This window comes from Schistocerca piceifrons, chromosome 8, assembly GCF_021461385.2.
Source record: "Schistocerca piceifrons isolate TAMUIC-IGC-003096 chromosome 8, iqSchPice1.1, whole genome shotgun sequence".
NCBI classification, from domain to species: Eukaryota; Metazoa; Arthropoda; class Insecta; order Orthoptera; family Acrididae; genus Schistocerca; species Schistocerca piceifrons.
Window position 1 is genome coordinate 379,695,402 of NC_060145.1, and position 20,090 is coordinate 379,715,491.

General features: G+C 39.4%; 1 protein-coding gene across 1 annotated transcript; it reads left to right on the forward strand.

Moving 5' to 3' along the window:
- The first annotated feature begins 13,825 nt into the window (after nucleotides 1–13,825).
- On the forward strand, nucleotides 13,826–19,587 carry LOC124712037 (60S acidic ribosomal protein P2). The gene is made up of 5 exons (XM_047242328.1): nucleotides 13,826–13,983; nucleotides 14,277–14,449; nucleotides 18,918–19,022; nucleotides 19,189–19,285; nucleotides 19,464–19,587. The coding sequence occupies exons 2-4, from the start codon at nucleotides 14,278–14,280 to the stop codon at nucleotides 19,260–19,262; spliced, it is 351 nt and encodes a 116-aa protein (XP_047098284.1). The 5' UTR covers nucleotides 13,826–13,983; nucleotide 14,277; the 3' UTR covers nucleotides 19,263–19,285; nucleotides 19,464–19,587.
- Nucleotides 19,588–20,090: the final 503 nt, after the last annotated feature.

Here is a 20,090-nt window from a genome sequence, read left to right on the forward strand (position 1 = left end):
ACACCAACCGATTGTGGTACTGCTTTCTGCGATATCAGTGTGATTATCCGTTGGACACTAAGCAGCAGTAGCGTAATCTGCTGCGCACGAAACTGAACAACTTCGTTTACATCCACTTCCTGTGGGGACTCAGACATGGTTGAACACTATGTTAGACAGAAAGAGACAAATGCGCAAATATGATTACCGCCTTACCTAGCGGCTCATGATGAGCTGCAAGGTAAGCGTGGAAGTCTTGGCATTGAAGAAACATGCAGCCTTCGGCGTCTCTTTTATGTGGCCGACGAAAGACTTTGAAGGGCCGTCATAGTCGCTATTGTGATGTACAGTATTGTAGCAACTAGATTACTTCAGGAGGTCGAGCAGACTCTACAACACATGCACACAAATTATAAGTAATTTATTAAAACTTGAGCGTAGCAAACACTTAACTGTAGAAACAAATTGATTCAACACAGATGTCATGTCTTTGATGCTGTCGATGTCACTTCTAACATTAGCTCTTTGCCCATTTCAGAATGATGGTTTTACATCAGAGCTCAATAAGCTGTAACTGGATATAAGTTGAGACGAACTGTTCTATCCACACGCAGTTAGATCTATGCTAAGACGATACTGCCATCGTCAGTGAATGTTACAAGTGATCGCTGATTACATGGTGACTGGGCTATTGTACAGAGATCGGGATGAGTGGCACTGCACTTTGACATAAGTAACTACATGGGTGTGACGGCTTACGAAAACACATAGGGACGTATATACTCCAAAAGTAACTATCTGGCTGTGGCGGCTTAAGGAAACACTCAGGAACGTGTCTACACCGACATCTCCAGTTTGATGATGCGTTGGGCGACGACTATCTTTACCTACGGTGCTGTCGTGAGGTGCAACCTCTTGCATGAGACCTTGCTCTGCAAATGACACCACAGACTCAGTTACAATTATTTTGAAATACATTGTGTTAGTGCAACTGATATCGTGTTACTTTAATACAAATATGTGATTACAACAGATTTCTATTACAATAAGATTCCCATCTGAAGGTTTATGAACATTTTATCACTTTATAAAGTGTTAATTTATTCAGTTGAAGACAAAGCTCACATACTTGCTATAATGCTAACTGTTCACACACACAAACAAATGACTTTCTTGTCTAAAGAACGAAAACACGATGGAAGCAGACCCACTTATCAGCAGTCACTGAAATTCTTGGATGATAGTGGGGAAAGCGCATGCCGTCAGTAAGTTAAAAAATCCTTGAACTTTTCTGACTTTCATGTAAGGTGGAATGACTGTGAGCCAGTAATTTGCACCACAGGCCAGTTGACTGACTGGCGCTGTTGTGGATGTGATGCAAGTGAAAGTTTTGTTGTCTATTGAAAATCGGCTTCACGTAAGCAAATATTTGTGAAATCTTTCTTATATCGAGCCTACAAGTTGAGCCACGTTTCCACAGGCAGCGAAAAATTAGGCATTCACCCATCACCGCTTTTTCTTTCTACACACGCGATCGGAATTTTTACTGGCACACATTTTAAGACTGCGTCACATGAAATAATTTGTATGGGAGTGATATTGTAGCTAGTGCTGCACAGCAGAATAGTAATTAAGTGAGGAATAAAGTCTTGTTGAAATCGTCGGGACAACACTAAGTGGAGCACACACATCGAGTACACAGAGATGGTGTAACCAATGCCAGCTCTCGGAAGAGCCGAATTACAAAAAAGAAGCGACCTCATTGTATGAGCGTGTGGGAGAGAGTGTCAGGAGCAGTTGATTCTGCACCTTGAGAACAGTGCACAGTAAACACAACGATGTTCTGTCAATGGTGCTACGTGCAATAACTACACCTAGGAAGACGCAAGAACTTCTTTCAGGCTGCAAACTTTGCATAAAAGGACGCTCCGAAACTCTAAAACTAAACTCTAGACCACCCAGGAACGCTGACAGGCTCGGAAAAGGGGTATAACTTCGGTGTCCAGTACAGGGTCATCTCGACACTGATTGCTATAGAACCCTCACCTTCATTCCACTCATTCTCAGAGTCTGGCCATTCAGTCTGCATCACTGATATCGACAGAAAGACAACTCTGTTAATTGCAGGAAGACATGATGATTAAGACAAAGTGTTACTAGCTACCACCAGCTTGGGATCTACTACTACGAGTCGGCAGCTGTCCAGCTGTGGAGGAACTTCAACTGCATTCCTGCTAGTCACATCCGTTGCTACCTGAAGAAGAGGGCCACGACAGAGATGCCATTAGAGATACTGGCAAGCCAAAACCTAACATTTCTAAATGTTACCTTAAACCAGAATGTCCTTTCCTCGTTAGACCCACTAATATCGATTGGTACCATGAGAAACGGTGTAACCAGGTCATGGATACAAACATTTCAGCTACCAGTACTGCAACAATTCTGGTCGCCATTTGTGTAATTTACGTTCATACAAGCGAAGAACTGTACAACACACAGAATTCCCTTTGTATCAATTACCTGTTGCCTGGTTTAGCAGAATGACAGGAAGTATTACAAAATAACCCAGTCGATTTGTACAGCTAAGCACTAGCAAGTAGGAATAAATAAATGACTAAGGGTTTGCATAATAGTTTAAGGGGATTATGCCTTATGAAATTTAAAATCAGAGATTTCTCATGAAGGATGAATTTATAGAACATGTACACTCGTTAGTAAATTGCAAAAATTCAGGACGAATTTTGAAGAGAACAGGGGAATTTTCCACAGCAGATCAGTAATTAAGTGAGGAATAAAATTCTGTTGAAATCAACTCAGACGCCACTAAGTGGAGCACTCCAATCAAATACACAATGATGGTATAACCAGTGTCGAAACTTGCAAGAGCCAGAGTACAAACAAGCAAGGAGCTCATGGCCTCAGACTGTGGGAGAGAGAGTGTCAGAACACCTGACCCAGCACGTTGACAATGGTGCAGAGTGGACACAATGCGTGAGATTTTTTGGGTATAAATGTACAATTAGTAGCTTTCTTGGATTTTTGATACGATTTATTACACCATTAACTAGTTTTCGATCCGCTGCAGGCTCTGCATCATATGGAGGTGTTTTAGGAACATCGTATCCTGGACCAAGTGTAGCTAGATGTTGTAGTGGGTGAGTGTACTGTATTGAGGTATCCATAGCAAACCTGTTCCCATAATGTACATTACCAGGTAATACACACAAATGTATACCATACCCAGTTACAGTTGCTTTTACTTATTCACAGAATATTCTATCATCAGTATGGGACATCACATCATCGACTGCTATACCAACCTCACCTCTCTTGCACTCATTCTCAGAGACTGGTGACACCTCTGCATCACTGGTATTGGTGGAAGGCCAGCTGTAGCAGTTGCAGGATGATCTGGTGAATACAAAAAAGTGTTACCAGTTACCACCAGTTTGGAGTCTACTGCTAAATGTCCACAGCTGTCTGGCTGTGGAGGGAACTTCAACTCTGCAAGGTGCATTCCTATTGGTCAAACCCGTGACTATCCGAAAATGAGGGCCACGCTGATCTCCCATGAATGAGGAACTATCCTGCCCATCTGTGAATTGCTCGACTTGGGAGCAGGGCGCCTATGCCACCAATCCTGAGCAATGCAACTCCTGCCTTACTGGCTGTGTACTGGGACTGCCTCTTGCACCGTCTTCCATGTCGCTGTTGGGTCCTCTGCCTACATGCCATCATGACAAACAACAACACAGGCAAGCAGATTTATGGAGCTGAGCCTAAGCACACCTACCCTCAATACTAACAGATGTCTATGGTCATGTCAGGCTACAGAGATGCACTTGGCGCCGCACCCTCCTGTTCAAAAAATGGTTCAAATTGCTCTGAGCACTATGAGACTTAACATGTGAGGTCATCAGTCCCCTAGAACTTAGAACTACTTAAACCTAACTAACCTAAGGACATCACACATATCCATATCCGAGGCAGGATTCGAACCTGCGACTGCAGAAGTCGTTCAGTTCCAGACTGAAGCACCTAGAACCGCTCGGCCACCACGGCCAGCGCACCCTCCTGTGATGGGGCACAGGGCTTACCTCATGCTATAGCAGCGGCTGTGCCACCAGATTATTTACCAGAGGCTGATGGGCTATCATGAGCCTCCATGCAACAAGGGACAGCACAGTTGCTGCTAGGCTGCATTGTGCAGGAGACAGAGATTGTAAAACTTTCAGAAATTAAAGACTGTTAATTGAATGACGCTTTCCTGGCACCTTGGTGTATCGCAGGACCACTCCTCCACACCTCTTCTCAACTATCCAACGTTAGTAAAGTAAAATAACTTGGGAGCTGTATGAAGATGACTGCAATAGGTGTATATGTAGTGTAGTGTAATGTCTATGTTGGAGATGATGAGGGAAGGAAGAGGGAATAACTATTATCGGCACATAGCCTACTCCTCTCAATGAACATCAAGGGGGCTGCTGAAAACATCGTCATCCAACAGACGGATCACCATCAACAGTGGTGCATGCCCTCACCTCATGACGCACAGTGGTCAGGTTTGGAATTGAATCCAGGACATTGGCGCAAAGATTGGTGACCAGGGACTCTGTGTCACCACACCCCCTCTCTCCTCTTTGTAATTTTTTCTGAACTGTGTTGTTCCTTCATACAAAATAGACACATGTATGCAAGATTTATTACCAGCTTGCGGTAGATTACAAGTAACATTGCGGTAGCTCGCAACTGAGGAGTCACACTTATGAAAAAATCTCTCAGTTACGTACTTGCTGAGTTCCTAAAAGCCCAATTTCTATGCAAAGTGATGTCTTATTCTCAGTACGTAAGTTACATCGGAAATTTGGGCTCTTATATAAACAGTTCTACTTTCTTTTTGTTGTTGGCCAGGATACTGAGAGTTCGCTGGTGCTGTAAATATAAACAAGTGACTGCGCCAATAAGAACATTATTGTGTTTACATGGGATTTTACTGACTTTACTTCAAGTCAAGAATAGATGAAAGCTCAAATAAATTTACAATTGTCACTTGATTCTAATGTTTACACTCAGTGACTAAGATAAAAATTAATAGTTTATGATGAAAAATATTATTTTAAAGGCAAGAAAACATTAACTTTATAATTACACCCTGGATACGAAAAAAACACATTTACTGTAAAAAAACACAGAGGTTACATACAAGCCAAGAATAAAGATATTGTCAGCAGAGTCATGGAGCAGCACATAAATATAGACGCCAAGGAATTTCTTTTAACACTTTCTCCAAAAGAGAAAAAATCATGAAATTATTGCTTTGTCTCTTGCATGCCAATTTCTGAACATAGAACATTAAGTCGAACTCGTTCAAGGGGTTTCGTCAAAATATCTGCCCACTGGTTGTGTCCATCAATATGTTCCAAGAAAATCTCACCGTTCAGATGTCTTTCATGAACATAGAAACGTCGGACCTCTATATGTTTAGAACGTCAATGATATTCTGGATTTTTTGCTAACTTCAATGCACTAGCATTGTCAATGTAAAGAACTGGAGGCTGCCCCGACATTTCCACTAATTCTGATAGCAGACGACGTAACCAAACTAACTCTTTCGCTCCTTCACTAGCTGCAATTATTTCCGCCTCGGTTGTGGATGTGACCACTACTTTCTGCAGCTGACTTGTCCATGACACTGCACCACCTGAGTACTTTGCAAGAATTCCAGTTGTTGAGCACCTTGTCCGGTTATCACCTGCGAAATCTGCATCAGCGTAAATCTTTAACTCTTCTTTTTTATTATATACAATTCCAGAATTTAAGGTCCCTTTCAAATACCGGAAAATGCGCTTTACTCTATTCCAGTGTTCTGTGGTTGGTTTCTCCATTGATCGAGCAGCTTTATTGACTGCAAAAGTGATGGCTGGACGAGTTACTGTTGAAAGATACATGAGACAACCAATTGCTTCACGGTAGGGTACAGATGTCGAAACTTCTTCGTTTTGATTATTGTCCTCACGTCCAATAGGAGTTGAGATTGTATTGCATTCTGCCATTCGAAATCTTTGCAGAATTTCTTCTGTGTATTTCTCTTGACTTATCATTATTGCTCCATCTCTATTTTCCTTTATTTTTATGCCAAGAAAATTGTCAAGACTGCCAGTTGTTATTTCGAATTCATGTTGTAAAACATCCATAAAAACAGCAATTTCTTTCTTGTTACTGCCAACAATCAGGCCATCATCAACGTAGATTGCCACATAAAGGCTATTTCCATTTTGTCTACGATAAAAAAAGACATGGATCTGCATCAATGTTTGAAAAACCAGCTTTCTTCATGAACTCAGCAAAACGTTTGTTCCAGCAGCGTGGTGCTTGCTTCAACCCATAAAGACTCTTTTAAGAAACACACTACCTGTACCATCTTAGAAACCTTCTGGTTGTTCCATATATACTTCATCTTCAAGTATTCCATTCAAAACAGCTGTCTTTACATCGAATTGTTCTAGCAGCATTTTCTTTGAAGCAGCTACAGCCAACAGAGTTCGTATGGTGTCATAACGTGCCACAGGACTAAAGGCGTCGTGATAATCAATTCCTGCTTTCTGAATACAGCCTTTCGCAAGCAATCTGGCTTTAAAGCGAGTTCCTCCATTGACTGCGACCTTTCGCTGTAGAACCCAGCAGTTTTGCAATACTTTGGCATTCTTCGGACAGTCAACCAGCACCCAGGTATTGTTTTTCTTTAGTGATTGAAGTTCTTCACTGATAGCTTGCATCCATTCTTCCTTCTCATTTCACTGCAATATTTCTGAAAAACAGTTTGTATCTTTGTATTCAAGTGCATCAACTTTTGTTGCCATACAAAATTCACCACTTTCCATTCAGGATGGTTTTCTTCATTGACTTATTCTTCTGTTTCTCTTCATTAGAAGATTCAGCAGCTTCTACTTTTAGAAATTCTGTTAATTTTGTTTATTTTCATCAGATTCACTCGACTCCCGACGTTCTCTAGAATCGAGAATGCCAATTTTTTTCTTGAGTTTGACTTCCTCCAGAAGTGTACAGTCTAGGAGATTTACGTTGATCGTCTTTAGACGAATTCGGATCATTAAATTCTTCCTGAGGGACTTCAAATTCAACATGATCACTATGTAAATCACAAACAATTTCTGGCTTAAATTTCACATCGTGACTCAACATCACTTTTCTTTTAGATGGAATCCAAACTCTAAACCCATCCTTGTCATTAACATATCCAAAAAGTCGTCCAAAAACTGCCTTATCATCAAACTTGGAATGGAATTGTTTGTTAATGTGAACATAGCAGCCTGTGCCAAAAATTCTGAGATGATCAAGTCGTCCTACTGGTCGATTAAACCATAGTTTAATAAGGGGTTTTATTTTTAACTGAAGATTTTCCAGTACGATTTATTAGGTAGACTGCTGTGTTACATGCCTCTGCCCACAACCCTCTAGGTAATTTACTCGGATTTAGCATTGACTGTGCAGCTTCAACAATGGTCCTATTTTCCTGTTCAGCCACACCATTTTGTTCAGGAGTGTAAGGAGGAGGAATCAGTAGCTCTGTTCCCCTATCTGCAAGCAGTTCACTGACATTCTTATTGTTAAATTCTTTGCCACCATCGCATCTAAATTGTTTGACAACATGTCCATTAGTTCGTGCTTCATTTAAAAACTGCTTAAGCACAGAACACTTCACTTTTGTGTCTTAGAAAGAAAATTCGACGAAATTTACTAAAATCGTCTTTTAAACATACATAATAATGCTTACCTCCAAAAGATTTTGTGCTCATTGGTCCACTGACATCCGTGTGGATTAATTCACCAGTACTGGTAGAGCGTATTGTTCATGTTTTGGATGGCAACCTATGAATCTCTCCAACCGCACAGCCGTCACAAAATTCACTCTTGGCATCTTCCACATTAATGTTCATTCCTTTTAAAATATTCTTCACATGTTTATTTTGATGACCAAACCTTTCATGGTACACTTGCAATGTTTCGGATGAAGTCATCAAGTTCACACAATTCATTTTTACATTTCTAACAACACGCATGTTCAACACATAAAGCCCATTTTTCACATAACCTGTCATAACAATATTGCCACTGACTTGTTTTCGAACACAGACATTATTATAACTAAAATTAGTACTGTAGCCTCTGCAGACAATGGCTCTCACAGAGAGATTAGCACTTGCGTCAGGGACATACAAAGCATAGTCCATTCTAGCATTGTACTCTTTATTATTTCGTCGAATTTGGATGTAAACTGTTCCTTGACCGTGCGAACACATTTTGACATTTTGTTTTCGCAATGAAATTACTTGAGGAGCATCAAATTCACTATACGAAACAAAATACTGTTTGTGATTATGTAGGCTTTCACGGCGTAATAAGTCTTGAAAGTCTCTTAGGGTTTGCTGCCGGATCCTAAAATCAACTTGACTCGATATTTCGGCGATCCAACTGTTCGCCATCTTCAGGAAATATTGCTTCTGTTGATGAGTCCCGCTGAGAACTGACGCAAGATTGCAATTCGAAGTCCTATATAGGCCACCGTTCAGTACACGGCGCATGCGCCGCCCATCACGGTTTCTGCCTTACAAAACAGGGAGGTGGTGCCGCCCTTAGTGAAACACTGCTGGCAACGATATATCGCAATCAAGGCCGCACCGAAGAACGTTCAGTTTTGATGCGAGATAATACAGGATTCCACGTTTTGCTAAGAGGAAACCCATTGTGTCTGTTGATTAAATTATCAGCCAACCTAATTTCAATCGCCTCTTTATAGACACTATTCCAAAAACCGGAAATGTTGGCAATCACAACAGTTTCCTCAAATTTCATTTTGTGTCCCACATTTAGGCAGTGTTCTGCCTAAAAAAAATACTGTTTGTTGTGAGTGATATGATTTGTAGCGCCACTGTCGCAATACCATTTATTTGGGTCACTGTGATTACTGGTACACACACCCATATCGTATGAAGTAAATGCAGTGTGTTCACTTTCTCGCTTCTTCTCTTTTCTTTTATTGCTGTCACGAGTGTTACGTGGACACTCTGCTGCCCAGTGACCTAATTGTTTGCATATATTACATGGAAACTTCTGTTTTAATTGTGACTTTGTCATCTTTACTTGCTGATTACTTGTTTGCCGTTTTCTTGTTTTAGAAACGACAAAAGCTGCACTTCCATTAATATCTTGCTCACGCAGTTCAATAGTACAGAGTTTTTCAATCAATAAATTCAAGCTTAGCTTTTCTGTCGGTATCGTATCCCAGAGATCCTTAAAATTGTCGTAGTCTTTTCCCAGTGTAGACAAAATTCGACCGTTTAAGATTCTTTCAGATAGCGTATTTTCTTCATGTTTTGTTAATTCATTGTTCAGGTCCATAAATAAATTTTGCAGTTTCGTCACATGTGCACTAATATCTTCCGTTTCATCACGTTTAAAACGGAAAAATGTTTCAATCAACATATTCAAACGCTGAGTACTGCTACGTTCAAATGGGGCGCGTAATTTGTCCCAGATTTCCTTAGCATTCTTGCACGTTAAGACGAGTTCTGCAACAGGTTTACTTAGTGCACTTGCTATAAGACTTGCTGCCTTTGCGTCGTCCTTGTACCATTCCACATGTTGTTGTGGTCTTCAGTCCTGAGACTGGTTTGATGCAGCTCTCCATGCTACTCTATCCTGTGCAAGCTTCTTCATCTCCCAGTACCTACTGCAACCTACATCCTTCTGAATCTGCTTAGTGTATTCATCTCTTGGTCTCCCTCTACAATTTTTACCCTCCACGCTGCCCTCCAATACTAAATTGGTGATCCCTTGATGCCTCAGAACATGTCCTACCAACCGATCCCTTCTTCTGGTCAAGTTGTGCCACAAACTTCTCTTCTCCCCAATCCTACTCAATACTTCCTCATTAGTTATGTGATCTACCCATCTAATCTTCAGCATTCTTCTGTAGCACCACATTTCGAAAGCTTCTATTCCCTTCTTGTCTAAACTATTTGTCGTCCATGTTTCACTTCCATACATGGCTACACTCCATACAAATACATTCAGAAAAGACTTCCTGACACTTAAATCTATACTCGATGTTAACAAATTTCTCTTCTTCAGGAACGCTTTCCTTGCTATTGCCAGTCTACATTTTATATCCTCTCTACTTCGACTGTCATCAGTTATTTTGCTCCCCAAATAGCAAAACTCCTTTACTACTTTAAGTGTCTCATTTCCTAATCTAATACCCTCAGCATCACCCAACTTAATTCGACTACATTCCATTATCCTCGTTTTGCTTTTGTTGATGTTCATCTTATATACTCCTCTCAAGACACTGTCCATTCCATTCAACTGCTCTTCCAAGTCCTTTGCTGTCTCTGACAGAATTACAATGTCATTGGCGAACCTCAAAGTTTTTATTTCTTCTCCATGGATTTTAATACCTACTCCGAATTTTTCTTTTGTTTCCTTTACTGCTTGCTCAATATACAGATTGAATAACATCGGGGAGAGGCTACAATCCTGTCTTACTCCCTTCCCAACCACTGCTTCCCTTTCATGTCCCTCGACTCTTATAACTGCCATTTGGTTTCTGTACAAATTGTAAATAGCCTTTCGCTCCCTATATTTTATCCCTGCCACCTTTAGAATTTGAAAGAGAGTATTCCAGTCAACATTGTCAAAAGCTTTCTCTAAGTCTGCAAATACTAGAAACGTAGGTTTGCCTTTCCTTAATCTTTCTTCTAAGATAAGTCGTAAGGTCAGTATTGCCTCACGTGTTCCAGTGTTTCTACGGAATCCAAACTGATCTTCCCCGAGGTTGGCTTCTACTAGTTTTTCCATTCGTCTGTAAAGAATACGTGTTAGTATTTTGCAGCTGTGACTTATTAAACTGGTTGTTCGGTAATTTTCACATCTGTCAACACCTGCTTTCTTTGGGATTGGAATTATTATATTCTTCTTGAAGTCTGAGGGTATACATCTTGCCCACCAGATGGTAGAGTTTTGTCAGGACTGGCTCTCCCAAGGCCGTCAGTAGTTCCAATGGAATGTTGTCTACTCCGGGGGCCTTCTTTCGATTCAGGTCTTTCAGTGCTCTGTCAAACTCTTCACGAAGTATCGTATCTCCCATTTCATCTTCATCTACATCCTCTTCCATTTCCATAATGTTGTCCTCAAGTACATCGCCCTGGTATAGACCCTCTATATACTCCTTCAATCTTACTGCTTTCCCTTCTTTGCTTAGAACTGGGTTTCCATCTGAGCTCTTGATGTTCATACAAGTGGTTCTCCTCTCTCCAAAGGTCTCTTTTAATTTTCCTGTAGGCAGTATCTATCTGACTCCTAGTGAGATAAGCCTCTACATCCTTACATTTGCCCTCTAGTCATCCCTGCTTAGCCATTTTGCACTTCCTGTCGATCTCATTTTTGAGACGTTTGTATTCCTTTTTGCCAGCTTCATTTATTGCATTTTTATATTTTCTCCTTTCATCAATTAAATTCAATATTTCTTCTGTTGCCCAAGGATTTCTACTAGCCCTCGTCTTTTTACCTGCTTGATCCTCTGCTGCCTTCACTACTTCATCCCTCAAAGCTACCCATTCTTCTTCTACTGTACTTCTTTCCCCCATTCCTGTCAATTGTTCCCTTATGCTCTCCCTAAAACTCTGTACAACCTCTGGTTCTTTCAGTTTATCCAGGTCCCATCTCCTTAAATTCCCACCTTTTTGCAGTTTCTTCAGTTTTAATCTACAGTTCATAACCAATAGATTGTGGTCAGAGTCCACATCTGCCCCTGGAAATGTCTTACAATTTAAAACCTGGTTCCTAAATCTCTGTATATCTTATATAATGTATCTGATACCATTTAATCTCTCCAGGGTTTTTCCACGTATACAACCTTCTTTCATGATTCTTAAACCAAGTGTTAGCTATGATTAAGTTGTGGTCTGTGCAAAATTCTACCAGGCGGTTTCCTCTTTCATTTCTTAGCCCCAATCCATATCCACCTACTACGTTTCCTTCTCTCCCTTTTCCTACACTCGAATTCCAGTCACCCATGACTATTAAATTTTCATCTCCCTTCACTATCTGAATAATTTCTTTTATTTCATCATACATTTCTTCAATTTCTTCGTCATCTGCAGAGCTAGTTGGCATATAAACTTGTACTACTGTAGTAGGTGTGGGCTTCGTATCTAACTTGGCCACAATAATGCGTTCACTATGCTGTTTGTAGTAGCTTACCCGCATTCCTTTTTTTCCTATTCATTATTAAACCTACTCCTGCATTACCCCTATTTGATTTTGTGTTTATAACCCTGTAGTCACCTGACCAGAAGTCTTGTTCCTCCTGCCACCGAACTTCACTAATTCCCACTATATCTAACTTTAACCTATCCATTTCCCTTTTTAAATTTTCTAACCTACCTGCCCGATTAAGGGATCTGACATTCCACGCTTCGATCCGTAGAACGCCAGTTTTCTTTCTCCTGATAACAACATCCTCTTGAGTAGTCCTCACCCGGAGATCCGAATGGGGGACTATTTTACCTGCGGAATATTTTACCCAAGAGGACGCCATCATCATTTATCCATACAGTAAAGCAGCATGCCCTCGGGAAAAATTACGGACGTAATTTCCCTTTGCTTTCAGCCGTTCGCAGTACCAGCACAGCAAGTTCGTTTTGGTTATTGTTACAAGGCCAGATCACCCAGACTGTTGCCCTTGCAACTACTGAAAAGGCTGCTGCCCCTCTTCAGGAACCACACGTTTGTCTTGCCTCTCAACAGATAGCCCTCCGTTGTGGTTGTACCTACGGTATGGCTATCTGTATCGCTGAGGCACGCAAGCCTCCCCACCAACGGCAAGGTCCATGGTTCATGTGGGGGCCATTCCACATACTCTTCTTTTTGCGCACTTGTTGCATCTTGCGGCAACTCTACACGTTCACGTGTACCATTAATAATATCTTCTAGTCCATATGAACGCAGCACCATAGAAATATGCCATTTCCATTTGGCCCAGTCGTCAGGTCCTTCAAGCTTATCAATGCTGACCTTATAATCGCCGCTAGCAGTCATGTTTCTTTACATACATAGGCTCATTTCAAATATTGTTTTAATTAAACTATATTGTTAGCCTTTACACATGTACTGGCCCATAACCTGATGGAAAATATTATTTTAAAGGCAAGAAAACATTTTATTAACTTTGTAATTACACCCTGGATACGAAAAAAACACAGAAGTTACATACAAGCCAAGAATAAAGATGTTGACAGCAGAGTCATGGAGCAGCACATAAATATAGACGTCAAGGAATTTTTTCTTTTCTTTTAACAGTTTAGATAAAAATACCTTTAAAATAATGATATTTTCTCAGTACTTGTACTGTGAACACACAGAATTCCATACTGTAAATTACAAACACTTCAAATGTGCAAATGATACCGGTACTATGTTTCTTTAATCGCATTTGGTGTTTAAACGGAATTACTGAAGACCAGGCTGAAATTGCTATCTCAAGACTAAAAAACATTTTGCAGTTTTAAAGAGTATTTATTTGCATAGCTCAACGCAAAACTCTGGATTTGGCTGTACCCATTTTCATGCACAGGCAAACGATTCATGGTCGGTGCTGTCGAACGAATGAAAGCATAATAAGGGCATTTTCGCCTAGTAACAGTTGCTGATGTTTTTGGACGATGACGGGGGGGAGGTGCATGAAAGCAGTAAGTTAAACGCTTTATAACTTGCCTGACTGTAATTCCAGCTGATGTGAAAGCGATATGTTTCCACAGGTTAGTTGATTTGGCTAGGTTTTTGTCTCTGGAAACACGCCTTTGGTTGTATAAACTTTGGCGAAATCTCTGATATCCTGTTCCTCTACATGCAACTTACCCTCATACGCATGACGCCATAGTAAGTGCGAGGAAGTGGATACACGTTTCGCGTCGAAAGGACTTAAAAGTGAGTTAATATTTTTGTTATATATGTGTACGAAGTATCTTCTACTATAGTAATTATAAGCATGTTGTTGAGGCATTATGCATGTTGCAAAAATGTGTTGTACGGATTTAGAAGTAATTACGAACATACACTATTCTGATTGATGTACGTAGATTAGTAGATGTACTGTGTTTGACTCTCCATATTACTGTTTTCATTTTAACTGAAATGGCGGAGAGTGTCAAGGCTACGTACGTTAGATTGTAATTTAGTTTTTACTTTATTACTGAAACTTTGCCCACGTGCTCTTTCAGAATGCGTTACGTGGCCGCTTACCTGCTTGCCGCCCTTGGTGGGAAAGAAAATCCAACTTCTGCAGACATTGAAAAGATTCTCAGTTCTGTCGGTATCGAAGCTGATAGTGAGAGGCTGAAGAAAGTTATCAGTGAATTGAATGGGAAGAATATTGAAAGTCTGATTGCAGCAGGTAACTTCTAGTTTGTAGTACAGTTTTCTTATGAGCTTAAAGTTTCATTTCAGCCTTTCGGAGAGTGTTGTATATTACAGATATCAAAACAGGCATTTCCTAGTAGTATTGCTAGTATAAAACTTATATTGCGGTGACTGAGTGGTAAATCTTTTTCAATAGGCAGGTCATTCCATGTCAACTCAAGTTACTAAGTGATTTTTATATTATAAGTTTTGGACCGTTAACAGAAGGATATGTTTCTATTAAGTATTGTTTATACCTCAAAACATACTTTATACAGGATGCTCTATAAACCTATATCACAATGATTGTTACATTACTATATTTATAAAAACAGATCTTATAATTATTCTCGGTAACTCGCTTTACATTAGCAAGAAATGGCTTTTGCATGTGATAAAAAAAATACGAAAGTTTTTTGTGAACATTTCTTGTAAGTTTTACACACAATTCCAGAAGATCTTAAGTTTTTTTAACAAAGTTCCAAACATTTAATACTCAATAAAACAACTATTAAAACATAATGAAAACACAACTCGCATTACAACATAGGGTAACTCAAGTTACTTTTCATAGATCAAACTTGAAAAAAAAACTGTAATTTACAACACTTGGAGGCTTCACTTTTCTGACAAGCTTCTCTTTAGTGTAGTATATCTTATCTTTAATTTCAGGCCACTTCCAATCTTTCATCCTAACATCAACTTCAAACTCCCCATTTTCAATTGTAGTAACATTACCAGGAAAATACGAATTGTGATATTTGGCCACCACCCACTCATCTACTTGTATATCTAGTGATTTTTCTGTTCAATTAATGTTTTCCTCTGTGGTTGATAGTGGTGTCCTACAACTTCATTATTATAGAATTCCAAGTGATAAATTTTAGAAATGTTCAAGAAAGGCTTGCAGTTCTTGATTAAAGCCGAGAGATGTATTTGCCCATACCATTTCACGTCGTACTCTTGTACAACAGTATGTAAATCAAGAAGTTTAGCTGCCAGTAAACATTTAAATTTCGTGCACTTTTCCAACCAACAATCGGTTGTAGGCTATGTACACAGAAAAATTCTGGCCAGTTACTGGTGTACTTCGGTATTTGAGGTACTATGCTATGAAGAGTGTTAATAGCACAGGTGAAATTCTCATGATACCTGCAGACAAACACGTTGTGTGTGTTTATTGGCAAGCATGACATGTTTGGGTCTTAATTCTGCGAATTTGCTTTTATCAATCACTTTACTGTTTTCTTCACGAAACATTGCTTGGGCTGCTTTCAAAGAAGGCAAGTGTCGTACTTGCAAATTACTCTTAACCTTTCTCATCTTTTAGTCACAACGTCTTTGTGCCCAGGGGCCTGTCTGCTAGTGTCATCCCTTTTGTAGAATTTACTCACTGCATTTATTTCATCATTTGTATTTTGGGTAATTTCCAAGAATGATTGCCTATCAGAATTGGAGTGCTCCAAACAATACATATCGAAGTTGCGATAGTAAATTATGGAAGTCTCGTGGTGCACGTTGTGATAAATTACTTGTGATCGAAATTTGTATCAGTTTTTCGTTGTTTCTTCAGTTTGAGTACATTATGTTCCTGCCATAATTGTTTGACAGTTTCTCTTCATAGCAAGTGTAATGTGTGCTGCTTCTCAAGTTTCTTCTGCGGATTGCCTCACATGGGAAACTTTCAATTCCATGCATATGCAGTGTAGACAAATGTTTGACTTTTTCCCGGAAATATGGACTTCTGCCAGGTAACGACAGGAGAGACTGTATTGAGTGGTGTTGCGAAGTCTGTGAAACTACGTAAGTGGAGTGTGGACACACAGATTCTGTTGTGGACTTTGTGAAAAGCGAACCAGCATCAGGAAAAATACATGGTTAGTCCTCTAAATTATTGATTCAGACAAACTTAGTTCTTGTGTCGTGCTGGATTCGTGATTATACTCGGCAAGCCACAGCATCAGAAACTGAGCTATTGGGGTATACTGTCTGTGATTACTTCGGGTTTTGCCGAGAAGTGTGCTAAGTCATAGTGACAAATGAGTGTGGCAATTGGTGGACCGAATAAAATGGTGGAAGTAGAAGAGTCTCACATTGTTAGACGAAAGAATCAGAAAGGATGACCTAAAAGTGAAGATCATATTTGGGTTTTTCGTGGGATAGAAAGGGAGTCATGCAAGTGTTTCGTTGTCAGGGTATTGTCGCGAGACAAGGTGACTTTAGTGGGTCTTATAAACCATTTCATACTGCCTGGAACAAAAATCAGACGGGTTTGTCATAAGTCTCAAAGGTGAAGGGTTTGAGCACAAATTTACCACTCTGTCTAGTTTCTCTTCAGATGATGCCAGTGTCCATACCCAGAACATAGAACGCCTGTGGAAGTCAACCATTAAGAGGACTTCCAGGACAGGGGCGAACTGTATTTGTTCTAGTACCTATACTTTCACGACTTGCGTTTGCAGGGGAAAGTCGATGCATGCGACACTCCGCTGATATTCCTACACGATATTGGCAGTGTTTACCCTGGGTATGGGAAAAAAGGACTTGTCCGTGCAGCTTATATAGCTCGCGGACTGTCAAGACGATAACACAGATGACGACGACTAAGGTAAGTCGTCTCCTTTCAATTTGAGTGCTTCTCTAGTGCTTTTTTCCAGTTCTGTAGTGACACCTTCAAAGATACTCATAACGCGCGCCATAAGACTTCCATAATTGATTTACTGTCGCAATGTTGATATATATCGTTCGGGGTGCTCTAACTTTGATAGGCAATCATTTTTGAAATGACCATTTTTTGAGATTCTTTCTACTTCTAAAGGTTCAACAAATGTATGATACAAGCTTCTAATAACATATATTGGTTTCTGGGTGATGCTGGAAGTACACTTTTTCTCTTTAGATACGCCTTTCCCCAGTGAAGACCATGTTTTTATATGGTGGAGAGGCAGAACTACTTGGTGTAGCTGAAGATGCTTCCTTTAGCTCCTTCCTGTACTTCGCAACTCTTTCTCTAACATTGTTTCCTGTCTGCAGCGATGTTTTCTTGTTCCATGTCTCACATTTTCCTGTTCCTTCTTTTTCCTGAATTTTTTCATAGTTTCCTTGTTTGATTTTTAATTCTTCATAGCTGCCTTCATTTTTCAATTCCTGCCTTCTTCTTAGTCTTCTCCCTCTCATCTTTTCAGCTGCACTTAAAGGCATTCGGCAAAAATTGCAAATTGTTGTAAAGTAGAAATAGCTATTCCCTATGGGATTTTGTGGCATATGGAGATATACATTAAATATGGTGAAACATTGTTAGTTGTGTTGTAGGTAATTCAGAACCAATCTTATCAAAATTATAACTGATCCTACAAAAATTATGGTAACTCATGTTACATAAATAAAGGTAACTCATATTATGTGAATTAAATATCCTTTACCAGGAGAAGGCTTCCAGGAGGAAATTTGAGACGCCAAATTATCAGGTACACTTACGTGAAGGACAGCATATCATACAAGTTTCTACACTTTAATGTATTTTGTGAAATTTTTTTAAAAATGGCAATTGGTAACTGGTTATGCTTTTGGGTTAGGTTATATAAGTGTTTTTGTATTTATCATTCATAAATTGTTCGTATACAAAAATATACCAAAAAGTTTTAAAAATTTCATGATTTTTCTTCCTGACCTTGAAATTGATCAAATCTTCTGCATGAACAAACTCAACAATAGTTTCCAAAACAATGGCTCCCACAAGTAAACAATAGGTTTTGGAGGGGAAAATCGATCTTGCCAGCAAAATTCAATGCCCAACCTACATACGTAACAGGGGAAAATAGTTCCAAAGAAAAATTAATTTTTTTTATCATTCCTAGTTTACATGGAATGACCCACGCGTTTCCTTGATACAACACGATAAATTTTGTAAATTCTTGTAGAGTAAATATCTTCGTAACCTTATATGCGGATATCTTAAGGTATTCTCCTGATTTGTCATCTCGAATTGGTATATTTTAATCAGTGTTAATGTAATTGTAGTGGCAGATAAGAACAAACTTTATGTGGCAAATAGTAGTTGGTGGTGGTTATGGTTTTCAGCAAGTTTGCTTTGGAATGACAAAAGTTAAGATAGCTTGTGCATAATGGGTGGCTTTGAAATGGTAACGCGTTGTCCAGGGTTACGTGTAGGCTGAGTAGTTCTGACATGGGTTAGGAAGTAGGGTGACAAGGAAAGGGCTGTGACTGTTCATTTACATTGCACAGTTCATTTGGTTGCCTGGCTCCTTTGTATTGTAAACAATTTTCATGTGGTAATGATAGGTTCACTTCATTTTTTTTAATGAGTTCACTTATTTTTTATTAGAGGGCAAAGTATACCAGTGTCAGCTTTGAAGCTCTTCTACTTTGCGTAAGTTATGGGTGGTTTGTGTAAACTTCTTTATTTTCACTTGCACAGGATTTGGACATTTGTTTTGTTTTAGGTCGTGAGAAGTTGGCATCAATGCCAGTTGGTGGTGCTGCTGCTCCTGCTGCTGCAGCTGCGGCTGGAGGTGGCGGTGCTGCTGCAGCTGCTGCTCCAGAGAAGGGTTAGTGAAGTGTCTGTATTTTGTTTTTGTACACAAAATGATGAATCTCATAAATCACCATCTTTCGTCTGAAACTGAGATGAAAATCTTTGATCTGATGTTCTTTGTCAATAGCTGTGAATTGATATGTCTTGTGTGGTTCTGATGATGCCCTTTTTTCTTACAGAGGAGAAGAAACCGGAAAAGAAAGAAGAGTCTGAATCTGATGATGATGACATGGGCTTTGGATTATTTGACTAAGTTCGGAAACTGAACAGGGAAAGGTTAGTTCAAAGCATAATGGCATGTTTATATGTTTGTAGGTCAGTGATGATTCATGAAAATCACCATCTTTCGCCTGAAAGAATTTGATGTAAATCAGTAATCTGATACTGCATGTTACATTCGGTTTTTAAGGAAGATAAGCTCATCTGTTCTAATAATGCTTTCTCTTTGTTGCAGAGAAGAAACGGGAAGAATGTGAATTGGAATGGACTTAAGTCTTTGACTAAGTTTGTAACTTCATGCATACCTGAATGTATAATTGCTATGTAAAGTTGAATTGATAATAAATATTTTACATAAACCTTTTGTACTTTCATAATTGTGTAGTTAACAATGGTACCTTGTTGGTGGAAAATCTTTCATCTGAGAAGGGTGAAACTTTCACCCTTAAAGGTAAATCTTCAGCAAGAAGTACTGTTTTCAGGTCTCCATATGGTTTTCAACTATTTTTTGGGGGGGGAGGGGGTGGTGTTAAGGTTGTAGCCATCAACTTTTAGCAAGCTTTTTAAATCCATAGATTTCCACAGCATTATGTCCAGGATACTGAATTTTTGTCTATCAATGATTTGCCAAATTAAATGTTTTAAATGTGTGGTTAATCATTGACATGGTTTTTTAGGTTTGTAGTAGACCTCTGAACTAGTTTGTTGTGTGTGAAAAATTAGTTTTAATCAGTAGAAAATGTTCAGTCTTGGAACAATTTTGCTTGCTAACATTCCAGTAGGCTGTTTTTCATAAATTTTAAATTTGAAAGGTTTGTCAATTTTTATTCTTTTGGTTTAGTGGCTAGGTAACCAATAGCTT

Excerpts from the sequence above, each read along its gene's own strand:
- LOC124712037 (XM_047242328.1), top strand. The coding sequence starts at position 14,278 with ATGCGTTACGTGGCCGCTTACCTGCTTGCCGCCCTTGGTGGGAAAGAA. Across the intron at positions 14,450-18,917 it reads TGAAAGTCTGATTGCAGCAG|GTCGTGAGAAGTTGGCATCA; the intron begins GTAACTTCTAGT and ends GTTTTGTTTTAG. Across the intron at positions 19,023-19,188 it reads AGCTGCTGCTCCAGAGAAGG|AGGAGAAGAAACCGGAAAAG; the intron begins GTTAGTGAAGTG and ends TTTTTCTTACAG.